This window comes from Lepidochelys olivacea (assembly GCF_965140295.1).
Source record: "Lepidochelys olivacea isolate rLepOli2 genome assembly, chromosome: 6".
Lineage (NCBI taxonomy): Eukaryota > Metazoa > Chordata > Testudines > Cheloniidae > Lepidochelys > Lepidochelys olivacea.
Window position 1 is genome coordinate 23,871,291 of NC_140416.1, and position 12,275 is coordinate 23,883,565.

At 38.1% G+C, this 12,275-nt stretch overlaps 1 protein-coding gene across 2 annotated transcripts in view; it reads right to left on the reverse strand.

Moving 5' to 3' along the window:
* The window catches only part of CARS1 (cysteinyl-tRNA synthetase 1), a 50,416-nt gene that overhangs the window by 12,631 nt on the left and 25,510 nt on the right, over nucleotides 1-12,275 (reverse strand). For both annotated transcript variants that reach the window (XM_084631641.1, XM_084631642.1), the window contains 8 exons: nucleotides 11,742-11,863; nucleotides 10,244-10,356; nucleotides 9,260-9,388; nucleotides 8,234-8,363; nucleotides 7,414-7,517; nucleotides 5,885-5,982; nucleotides 3,363-3,552; nucleotides 2,840-2,908 (listed from right to left, as the gene is read on the reverse strand). In XM_084631641.1, coding sequence (XP_084487767.1) covers nucleotides 2,840-2,908; nucleotides 3,363-3,552; nucleotides 5,885-5,982; nucleotides 7,414-7,517; nucleotides 8,234-8,363; nucleotides 9,260-9,388; nucleotides 10,244-10,356; nucleotides 11,742-11,863 — 955 coding nt within the window. The remainder of the gene's footprint in view (nucleotides 1-2,839; nucleotides 2,909-3,362; nucleotides 3,553-5,884; nucleotides 5,983-7,413; nucleotides 7,518-8,233; nucleotides 8,364-9,259; nucleotides 9,389-10,243; nucleotides 10,357-11,741; nucleotides 11,864-12,275) is intronic.

A 12,275-nucleotide genomic window follows, 5' to 3' on the forward strand; every position in this document is an offset into this window, starting at 1 on the left:
GAAGCTAACTCTTCACGGTAGATCCTCAACTGGCGAAAACTGACATAGTTCCACTGACTTCAACAGAGCTATGACTATTTAAATCAGTTGAGGAACTGCATTTCATGTTTAACATTCTGTATCACTGTTGTAAGACACACACACACACAATGTTCACTATGCACTTGGGCTGAAGTTTTTCCTCGAACCTTCGGTTACTAGTACAGTATTTATTTCCTTTCAGTGTCTCCAAGGAGAGAGAGATGATTTGCATCATTAGGCTCTGCTATGGCAATAAAGTAATGTTAAATAAACTCAGATAATACAAAAAAAAAAAAAAAACCACCACAACACAGGAAGACTCCTGCTTGCAAGGCTAGTGAAGACCAGTGCTTTGTCTGGGGAACAGGAACTGTTGCTGTTCACACAACAGCACCGCACCTGTGTGAGACTGGAGGTGAACAGAGTTCTTGGAAATGAGTGGAAAAGGTCTTGGGGGAGCCCCAACATCTGTGTGTTAGGGCTCCTACCCAGTTAAAAGGTGGAAATGCCTACATGAAATGAGTTGATGGGCTCAGTCCAGATCGTCATGAATAAGAATCCACACTACAAAAACCACTATCACAACTGCTGGCAGTCTCAGCAGAAAGACCAAGAATGGTGCAAGCCATAGAGAATGAACAACACTCTTGTTCTCACTCTCTTTTTCTCACTGAAGTTAGCTTGTGGTACATGAGCAGGGTGGCATGGGGAACCATGCACTGCCACTACCTTTGCTGTATTCTGTTCTGTGGATACAGATGGAGGAGTTTGCTTTCCAGAGTAGCGAACCTCGCAACATCACTAAATTCACTTGAAAACCTAAGTCTTCTAGAATCTGGGTTTTTCAGATTGCAAGGTGACAAGAATGGATTTTGAATGAATTACTGAACCGCAAGGGGTTAGCATTGGATATATACTAGTCATTATTTTTAAAGTTTTCAAACAAAGACTATGCTTTTGTTGAGAGAGTGCCTGTTTCAGTTTTTACTCATCCCCTCATGTTCAGTCATGGACAAGAAAATGTGGGCATGAACAAAAGCCCACTGAAATCAATGGAAAGACTCCCAGTGACTTCAAGAGGCTATGGATCAGGTCCCAAATGAAGTAATTGGACATTCAACTGGATAACTTTGCTAAGAAGAAGACGACTAAGACGAAGAAAACCTTGAAGGAAAGCTGCCAAAAGATTCAAGGAAAGTAGCAAATTTAAGGAGGACACTGTCAAAAATCAAATAATTAGTAATATACTGTAATGGATGCTGGAAATGAAAGCCTATTTCTTTAAAAAACAAAACTATAGGCTTGTTCATATGTGCTTGGCTGATGACATTCATTTTTCATATTTAAAATTGCCAGAGTGTTTGTTTACAAAGGACGAGATATAAAGAATTACATGGATTTTACAAACAGATGTTAAAACCCCCTCCAAGATCAGCTCATTTTGATGCCTCCTATCCTTGGCGGTATTTAAAAGTGAAAGGCTTTGTTTGTTGTTCCGCACTAATGCCAGTCCTTCTGCAAGGCACATTTGCTTTTAGCATTGTGAGGACTGTTTAAAAAATAAATTTTTAATCTCACCTATGAAAGATTACTAACAAGGTCCTGGCTTTTCTGCTGGAATCTGAGATAATAGTGTTTGCTAATGCTGACCTAAATTAGAAATCCAATATTCATGATTTCGGATATGGAACAGCACCATTTTCTTCACACAGCCCTCTCTCCCATACAGTCTTGGAAAAGAGAAAAAGGTACAGACCTCCTAGTAAATGTTTGTTTAGTCCACTGCTATAGCACTCAGTGCTACAGCAATGGGGACCACATGAATACCTAGCTAGACAGAGACAGAGTCTGGGTGTTCATTCATTTGCCTCAACTCCAACACAGGAAGTTCTTTTTCTTGGTGAGTTAAAATGGGCGGTGTAGTTTTGTTTTGTTATTCTATACAAAGATAGCATATTCTGTGAATGTTTTCATTGCTATTCTTTACAGGAAACAGAAAATATTTTTCTAAATGTACTTCACTTAAATCTGAATGGTCTCATGTGACCATGTTTCGAAATGCTGGCATCAGATGTCGTGCTAAAGGAAAACACTTTAAAGATATAGTGCCATTTTTCAGGTTAGATTTTGCTCCAGTACAAAGACCATAATCATTGGCCTCCCCTCACTCTGGAGCATTACACTCCTATTCCCCGCCAAAGATTGCTCCTACATGACAGAACTTTATCAGCATCCCCCAGAAGGTGTGTCTTAATTGCTCTCAGCAGAAATACCTCACTGCAGTAGTACTGCTGGATGAACAGAACAAGGCTGCCTATAGACGCCAGACAAATGTTGTTCTTTTAACTATCCATTAACTAACTATTATGGGTTACAAAGCGATCAGAAAGTGAGACTGAAATCAAAATCCAACTGCCTCCCTGCTAGTTTTTGGTATGCTTCAATGAGTCCTAATCAGTGTAATTTTGTGTTTTTATTTGTATAAATAATATTAATACATGTAGTTACTTGTAATGAGACTTATTTTAGCAAGTACTATATGTAGTCAAAAAAAAAAAAAAAAAGGAGTACTAGTGGCACCTTAGAGACTAACCAATTTATTTGAGCATGAGCTTTCGTGAGCTACAGCTCACTTCATGCACCCGATGAAGTGAGCTGTAGCTCACGAAAGCTTATGCTCAAATAAATTGGTCAGTCTCTAAGGTGCCACAAGTACTCCTTTTCTTTTTGCGAATACAGACTAACACGGCTGCTACTCTGAAACCTGTCTATATGTAGTCAGAATAAGTTAGTAGAATGTACTCTGTTCTCCACTTACATTTATGTTTTGGCCATTTCCTCCAACAGGGAATCCAAGTGCTTCATCACTTTCTATGGCACCAAAGATCTAGTCAAGGAAAAGGAAATTAAAGACACATTCATATGATAGAAGATATCTGGAGGCTAACCGAAATCAGACATACTGGTGTTTGAAGAGGCCACAAGGCTCATCTAATCCATATTCCGGCATCCTACTAGGAGATTGCTCTTTCTTCTTAAAGCAACCTAAATAGTTGACAGTCAAATGTTGCCTTAGGTGATGTTGATTGCACAACTTCACTGTCAACTATCCATCCACCAAATGCAAATTAATGTAAAACAAAATTATAAAGAACTGTATTCCCCCCCATACATAAAATGTAACGATTTTGTTTTTAAGCAACTGGCTCTTTAGAATCCGGCAAGATCTACAGAATGACTGTACTGATCCATACATGTCTGGAAAATATTGCCGTAGCAGCTGCGTAGTGTGATGGCAGCTATTCTTTTTTAATTTAATGTAAAATCTCACTACCACTTACCTTTAACATCTGAGTGAGAAAAGAACTAATACTTTCTAGCAGCAGTCTGTTTGGCATTTGCCTGGCAGTTTTCTTAGCAGCAATATAGGAATTGCTCTGACTGACTAAAGATCGCATTTCTTCCAAGACAGTGCGAGTGTCAATGTTGTCACACAGTGCTTCATGAATGGCTGCCTTCTTGTCGTAAAAACTAAATCAGAGAAAAGCAGACAAGTTCACAATTGATATTATCATTATAACATTAATGTCAAAATTCGTGTGCTCCATCAGTACACTGGAGTGCTTCCATAAGAGGAGCAAAAGTGGGGGAGGTGGGGGGGGGAGGGGGAGGATTTCCCTTTCTTTGGTCATAGTTGATATCTGAAGAAGGAAAAAAAAGATGATTAAGAGACAGGTGTTGGTGTCCATGATATAGGTGATTTTGTTAAAATATTTTACCTGCATAATAAAATATTGATTCTATACTGCTGCCAAAGTCTCAGAGAGGGTGGGTTATCTGACAGGTAATAGTGACAGGACAAACCAGACCTAGCATATCTTCAGAGCTCACTTTTCTGTATGTTTGCAGAAGCAGTACAATTCGCTTGTTCAGTCTCTTCCCTTCTTCACTGCTTCATTTTAGTGCTGCTTACTCTCACTGTGTGCCAGCTGAGTGTTCTGTTACATAAATTCCTACACAATGCCACGATTTAAGGAAACTTGTTCTGAAGCTACATGTTATGAAGCCACTCCAAGCAGGTATCATGAATAAGGCTACGATTTAGTCATGTGTATTTTTAGAAAAGTCATGGACAGGTCATGGGTAATAAACAAAAATCCACAGCCCGTGACCTGTCCATGACCTTTTCTATAAATACCCAACTAAATCTTACCTGGGGGGCCCCGGAGCGCTGCTGCTCTGCAGGACCTCTGGGGGGGCCCCTGGGGCCAGCCCCTCTGGCTGCTGCTCAGGCCATCCGCAGGGCCAGTGGCACTAGCCACTGCTCAGGTGGTTGCTGGGGCCAGCAATCGGGGGCCGCTGAGCAGGAGCTGGTGCAGCTGCCCCCGGGTCCAGCCGCACCGGCAACTGCTTGGGTAGCCCCTGGGTCCAGGAGCAGCCAAGTAGGGGCTGCTCTGGCCGCCCCCAGGGCCACTACTCGGGTGGCCCCCAGGGCCAGCTGCCCGAGCAGCGGCTGGTGCAGCTGGAATGTCTGGCTGTGGGGCTGCTCCAGCAGGAGCCAGTGTGGCTGACCCCAGGGCCTGCTGCTTGGGCGGCCCTGGGGTCAGAGGTCACGGAGGTAGTGGTATGTCATGGAATCCGTGACTTCTGCAACCTCTGTGACAGACACACAGCCTTAATCATGAACATTTCCATGGAAACACTGTTTAAACTGTTCATGAATTGATTTGTAATACATATGGTATGTGTCCCCCATTTCTTCAGGCAAAATAGAGATTTAAGGAAGTAGTTTTTTTATTTAAGATCCAAAAGGGCATTATCTACTCGAAAGAGAAGGGAAAGGAGAAAGAAAAGGAGGTGGGGAAAGACAAGTAAAAGGAGGAAGGAAATGCTCTCTTCCCCCAATACTTCTCTTTTTCCTGTTCCTATCCTCTTTCTCCCTCCTGTATCTAGTTCTCTCCTTTCTCACTCTCCTTTACTCAATGTTTTCTATGCTTTGATTTTTTTCCCCTTTAACAGTCAATTTGCCCCACCTGCCTGCTATACAAAGTTGAAAATCCAGAAGCAGCATTATCTGCTACTAAGAAACAGGTACCTGTCTTTCCAGCACTGCGGACACAATGACTCTGGTAATTCCCAAGGACACACTTAACTATATGTTGCTTTGACTTTAAAAAGAAGAATCAAATCATGCACTGTTTAAATTACAGCCACTGAAGTGGGATTTCATTAAAATGTGAAGGATTATCATCTAAATGGAAAGAGACCATAATGTCAATATCACTATTTTGTTTTACTGGATTGAGGGTAAGGTCAAAAGTCAGAAACTTCTGAGTTCTTATCGTTGCTCTCTGATTTTGGGCAAGTCACTTAACTTCCATTTGTCTCAGTTTCCCCACAGCACTTTGCATTTTCAAAATGTTGTAAGTGCCAAGTATTATTTTATTAGTACAGTCGAAACACATTACATTAGCGTGATCTGCCCCTTCTCAGATAGTTTCTTAAGTATACACCTGATAGTCACATAACCTAGAGGAGATTCAAAACAGAAAGAAGTTCCCTTTCAGCACACATATACAGAGTGACATTCAAAAATTAGGCACCCAAGTCACATGAATGTCAATAGAAGTGATGTGATTAATTCCATGTATTGTATGCTGAAAAATACCTAATAAAACTGTTGCAAGGTTAAACGCATCAGCTTGTAAAGTACTTTGAGATTCTCAGTGGAAGGTTGCTGTAAGAGCGTAAAGTATTATTAGATCCTTTTTCAAGAAAAGGAAATGCCAGTTAGAAAAATGGGAATCTTAAGTGTGCATATATAAACGGCTATTAATGCAGAAATTAAAAGTAGCTCACTCACCTTTTACTCAGCTCTGTTTCTCTAAATTCCCATTTTTGAAACTGGCCTATCAAATCACTAGGAGCCCGAAGGATATCCTTTACATTTAAAAAGAACTCCTAAAAAAGAAGGATGCAGTTTGAAATCAGCGTAACTCAGACAAACCTGTGTTTACTATACCAAAGTAAATTTTCAGTTAGCCATTTTAATACTTGTGCCTAGATACAATTTAAGCAAAGATCTGCTACAGACCTCCCAAAATAAGAAAAATACACTTATTTTGCATTACCCACTGTATTATATTATGAGCGTTAAGCTGCTCTTTGTCAAGGTTGTGACCTAACACAACATATTAGACATTAACAACAAACCACTGCAATTTAATTTCTTTGAACTATGATCTTTTTAGTTTGGAGTCCCTGTAACAATCTTGTCAGTTGTGGACAAAATGAGGTAATGATAACTTACATTGATTATGAATCTCTCCTTTGCTTACTGTATTTCAGGTTGTGAAAATATGAATTGTGTTGTCTGGAAGAAAAGTCTTTTTGTTGTGTTTCTGATTCTAGTACATAATGACTTTCCTTCATTAGACTTGTGTATTTCCCTAAAGCAACAATTCATTCTAGTGTTGATGCAGTTAGTAATGTGTATTGCTTAATGCTTTTACTATCACCACAATAAACCGACTATCATTAGCAGTAACTGACAGACCAAAACTAATTACACAGCACACTTTAAAAAAACAAAAAACAGTGCGTCAAGTTACCGCTCATGAAAAGGCAAGGCTTAGCTGGAGCAATCTGAGTTGCTCGCAGTGCACAGGACCCATGCAAGTTTTTCCAGACAGCTCTGCAAATGCACCTCAGCCCTGACATGCACCAGTCTTTTTATTCCAGGAAGAGGCCTCACTTAAGAAGATATTTCTGTTGTGCAGAACTGTGTGGTGGTTTTCAGATGTGTGTAAGTAGGGAAAAGGAGCAGATACTGGCAGTGATACTAAAAATATTTTTTTTAAATGAAAGACACCAGATATATTCAGCAGAATGTGTGTGATTCTTGTGCCACCTGGATAGCTAATTATCTCTTCATATTTTTCTCACCACTTTAGGTATTATTGGCATAAAAGGAAATATGTATTTCACTAAGACAGCATTTCTGGAAGCTGTTAGGTTGGGCTCGTTTTCCTGCCCACACAATTGCGAAGGGTCTCAGATTGCTGCATGAAGAATTATAAATAGAGAGTAGCAGCCTTAACTCAAAAAACCGTAAATAATTTGTAATTTTAAATGTAGTTATACTGGATAATGTGCTACCACTCTTAAAATCAATTTTTATTTGATTTTCCACAATACACAAAAAATGTCATCGTATTCACCATAGTCATAGAAAAATGGGCCCAGCCCTGAGAAGTGTTCTGAGCTCTGAGTTTCCACTGAGCTCAGTGGAGTTGAGTGCAGTTAGCTCCTTTTGGGATTGGATTACATTACTGGGGGATAGGATAGCACAAAGTTTAAAGAATAAAGAAGAAGAGAGGAAAGCTTGCTTACATTCAGGAATTTCTCATACTGAATAGCTGATTCCATGGTGTTTTTTGAATAATCCAGCGTATCCTTCCAAGAGTGCATCAGGAAAGCCAGCCGTAACTGCCGTGCTATTAGGAATTAGGAATTTTAAGATGCAGATGGAAAATCATCATTATCGAATATATTTATATGACTCCAAAATGATAATATCTGAGCACCTCATCATCTTTAATGTACTTATCCTCACAATGTTGCTGTGAGGTATGGAAATACTATTGTTTCCACTTTATAGATGTAGAATGAAGGCACAGAGAAGCAAAGAGCCAGATTTGTAGAAGTATTTCGCTGCTGAAAGAAGCAGATAGGTGCCTAGTGGGATTTTCAAAGGCACTTTTTAAAATCCACTCCATGTCTATTTCCATTTTTAAGAGGTTAAATGCCTTTGAAAAATCTGGACCTCAGAGACTTGCTCAAGATCACATGGGAAATATGTGGTGGAGTATGGACTTGAACCCAGGTCTCCTAAGACCTAGGCTAGTGCCTTAACCATCCTCTCTTACCCACAAAATTGACTTAGCTTGAAATTGATTCCAATGCTCTATATTCCTAAACTACTGTAATATGAACGAAAAAGAATCGTTAAGCACAAATTCAGTTACCAAAAAAAAAAAATACTGAAGAACCCAAACTTGCCAATTCCCATTTTAATCAGGAAACTTATACAAGAAATAATGTTCAATTTATGGCTTTTTTTAAAATTGCTATTTTTCTTGGCTTAAATTTTCTTAAAAAATACATTTTACAAGCTTCTTAAAAAGTGTTTCTGCCACAAATAAGATTTTACCTGTATGTTTCTTCAGTGCATCTTTGATAGTAATGAAGTTTTTTAAAGATTTAGACATTTTACAGCCAGCAATTGTTAAATGACCAGTGTGCAAAAAATATCGAACCCAGTGATCATTTTCAAAGTATGCCTGCAGCAAAACCACAAATAGAAAGGATAAGTTTTTTGTTTTTTTGTTTTTTTAAAAACAACAGCACACGTCCACACACATAAGGTTTCTGAACAGGAAAAAAATGTAACAAAACAAAACCACCATGATGATACAAAAAGGATTTTCTGAAGGCACATTTCCTAAACATGATCAGGAATCACAAAATGTTACTCTTTTAAGAGCGAAAATACTGTTCAGATTATGCCCCCAATTCTACAATTGGATGTGCAATGACACATGCATCTGCCCGGAGCTCCACTGACTTCAGTGGACTCCACATAGATGCAGACTCTCACTTGTGCAGATCCAGCTGCAGCACTGGATTCCGTGCAGGTACCACATGAGTATTTTACCTGAGCATAGTTTTAAATAAAAGGAAAAAGAAGAAGCAGGATTTAAATTAAGAGAATCTGATGACGTGCTGGAGTTGATAAAACCTCATTAGACAGCGACAAAATATAATTTCACATTAGTTTAATGAAGTCTCCCTTTTATTTAGATTATTTCTGCCTTTTATTTTGAAAAAGTTTTATTCTTTTCATTAAAGGGATATTATCAGCTTTAAAAATAATTTCTGCCTGAAACATTTGTACCTACTGTAGTTACAAATACCCAAGATTACAGTAACCAAAGAAAAAAGGAGGAAAAAAAAAATTCTGTTTTTCAGTTTTTTTCCTTTCTGCATTCATCACCACACTGGATATGATCAACTTCACTATTCTGTTGACAGTCACCAGCTAAGAGAAACTACACTTTAAGAGTTTGGGGTTTCTGGGCTTTTTTTTTTTTTTTTTTTTTAAGTCTCAGTCAAATCTAAAAATGGTATAATTTTTGTATAATAGAAACTAAAGACAGATGGTGAACATGTCACCTACCTCAGACTGTGCCAATTCATTGTCATGGTGAGGGAATCGAAGATCAAAGCCCCCTCCATGAATGTCCATCGACTCTCCCAGAATGGATCCAGCCATAGCAGAGCATTCAATATGCCAACCTGGACGGCCCTGTTTAGAGATAAACAAGTGATTTCAGTACAGATTAAATATTCTTTGTTATTGGTTTTTTACAGAAACCCTTCTTAGGAGAAACTACTTTCTACCCACACCTTTGTCTGTATCATTCCCTCATTGGTTTGTCCACTAATAAATACAAATAAATTAATATGACATAGAAGTATGAGGGAGAACAGATTTTTAATCATCATCATCCTTGATATAAGAATAGTGTTGAACTTCAAGATCTCCCATACTGTAATAAATCATACATGCCAAATGTATCTATGAGCAGATGAATATACAGAACACAGTCCTGGCCCCTCTAATACTTTCAAAATAAAGTATTGCATTCAAGTAATGGTTTTGTCTCTCTTAACATCACAAGGGAAAGCTGCATTTATTCTCGGGGTTATAAGTCTTGGAACCCTTGCCTTAAAGTGAGGCATTCGTTCTTATGCAAACTACTTTCAGATGAGTGGAACCTTCTCCCCACTCATTCCAACAGGCATTTTGATTTGAGCACAGAATACTGAACTGAAACTTTGGGAGGTTAATAATGGGAAAGTGGACAAGGTAGACCGATCCCCATGTTTAGAGGTACATTGATAATATTGATTTAATGGACAACATTTCTGCACACAGACTTCTATTTGAGAAGTGGCTAATAACTGGCTAACTACACTGTATAGGATATTAAATGAACACAGCAATGCTACTGAACAAAATATTATTGCAATCTCGACTTCATTAAATGCAAGATGAGGCTGGATCATTTGTTGTACAGGCTAGTACAGATGATATTCATAAGCTGTAGAAAGATTAGCTTCTGTATTATGTGTGTGGTTTGAACACACTGATCCTTACCTTTCCCCAAGGGGAGTCCCATGAGGGCTCTCCTGGTTTGGAAGATTTCCACAAAGCAAAATCATTCGGGGAACGTTTCTCACTCAAACGATCAACTGAGATACTGAGGTCACCTGTCAATGGAGAAAACTTTGTATATATTTATACTGTCTTTAAACATTAGCGTTACCTACTCCTGTTTCTGCTGTAACTTTCAATGCAAAAAAACAAACAAAAAAAAAACCACACTAAAAATTTACAACTGAAAAGAGCAATCCTTTGCTTCTTGATTAATCCATGGCCTCTTCTGAGACTACCAACAAAAGTGTTAGTTGTGAAGCTTCTTAAGCCCTGAAATATGTGATTCAACTGCTACTCTCTCTCAGCATTCATAATTACAGCATTACAACCTCCCGTGGCCCCCCAAATGTTAAGGTTGCAAATTCAAGAAGTCAGAAGTTAGAAAATGCCAGAATAAAGGTTGCCTGTGCAACCTTAATTCAGGTCCCTTTTGCATATGCATTATGATCTGTTCTTTAATTACATGATCACATACTATTTTTTCCATAGCATCTCTGTCTCATTCAGGAGATGACACAGGATGGATGGTAATCACTGAACGTGTAGCTATTCACTATTTCTTTTTATCCTTATCATTCAACACGTGACCCCATGTACTATTTATTGCAGACCATTCAAACGTTGCACTGAATATAGAATTATTAATTTCCTCATGGGCATCGTGCTTTGTTGCAAATTTTAGCATCACCCTCTACTACAAGTTTTAATTAAAAGAGGGCTGCACCCATTTAGCTCAGCACAGTAACATGAATATTTACAATGTGAAGGACAGTTCTCAATATATAAAAGTAATTTACATTTGAAGCCGGCAAGTTGTAACAAGAGCTGATCCAATCCCAGTGCTGGTCACTGATTTCAGGAAAACAGCTAATTTGTAGAGCTGATTGGGAATTGTTCAACCAAATGTTTTTATATCAAAGGCTGATTAATTGAAACCAAAACCTTTTGCAGGAAAGGGTCAATTTTGACAAATTTTTAAGACTCAAAATTGTTAGAAGAAAGTTTCATAGTTGTTGAAACACCCTATTTCAACATAGAATGAAAGATTCTGGTTTCCCAGTTCAAAATGACTTTGTTTCAAAATTTAAGCTAGAATAATTTTTTTTAAATATAAAAAATGGTCGAAATTGAAATGTTTTGACTGATGCGAACAGATTTTTTTTTTTCCCCTTTCAGATTTTTGGTTCATAACATTTTTTGAGATTGACGTCTTGTCCTGACTTGGGACAGAAATTTGTTTCAAAATCTTAAAATTGTTTGCAAGACAGGAAAACTGTTTCCTGCCCAACTCTACTCATTTGTGACTCCAAAAATAAAGGAAGTGCAATGTGGAGACTACAAAACTTTTCCATTCTTCTAATGGGCCTGAACCAAGTCAATGGGAATATCTGACGTTGTGCATGCTGATAGCAACTTAAGTGAATATTGATTTTATTACCTTCACCCTCCTGAAGAGCTCTCTGATCACCTACAGCTTCAGGAACCAACTTAGCATAGGAGTGTTTCTCAGTGGCATCAAACTTCATTGTATCAAAGTAGACAGACCCATTTGATACATAACTAGAAGGTTAAAAGAATTTAACAAAACCTTTATCAATATAAAACTAAAACTCAGCAATAAGTATCTCTATCCATCCTATATAAGATCCTCAGCAGGACTACTTGAAGAGTATTGTACTGTTCAACATGAGTAAGGGTGACAGAATTTGGTCCTAAGTTGTTAAAGTGCATGGTAAAAACTTTAGGTAAAAACTGTAAAAAGCCAAGGTAAATATGTCCTAGGAAAGCCAATTAAAATTAAATTTGTTAAATAAATATTTTAGCAAGATATAAAAAGGATACTATTAGATATTTCTCCTTTATAAATGTTAACATTTCCTCCCATCTTTTGATTGTCTGCAATAACATAACAATTACAAGTTACATTTATTTTCCAGGTTGTTTGCAGTGTTGTTATAGCTGTGTTGGTCCC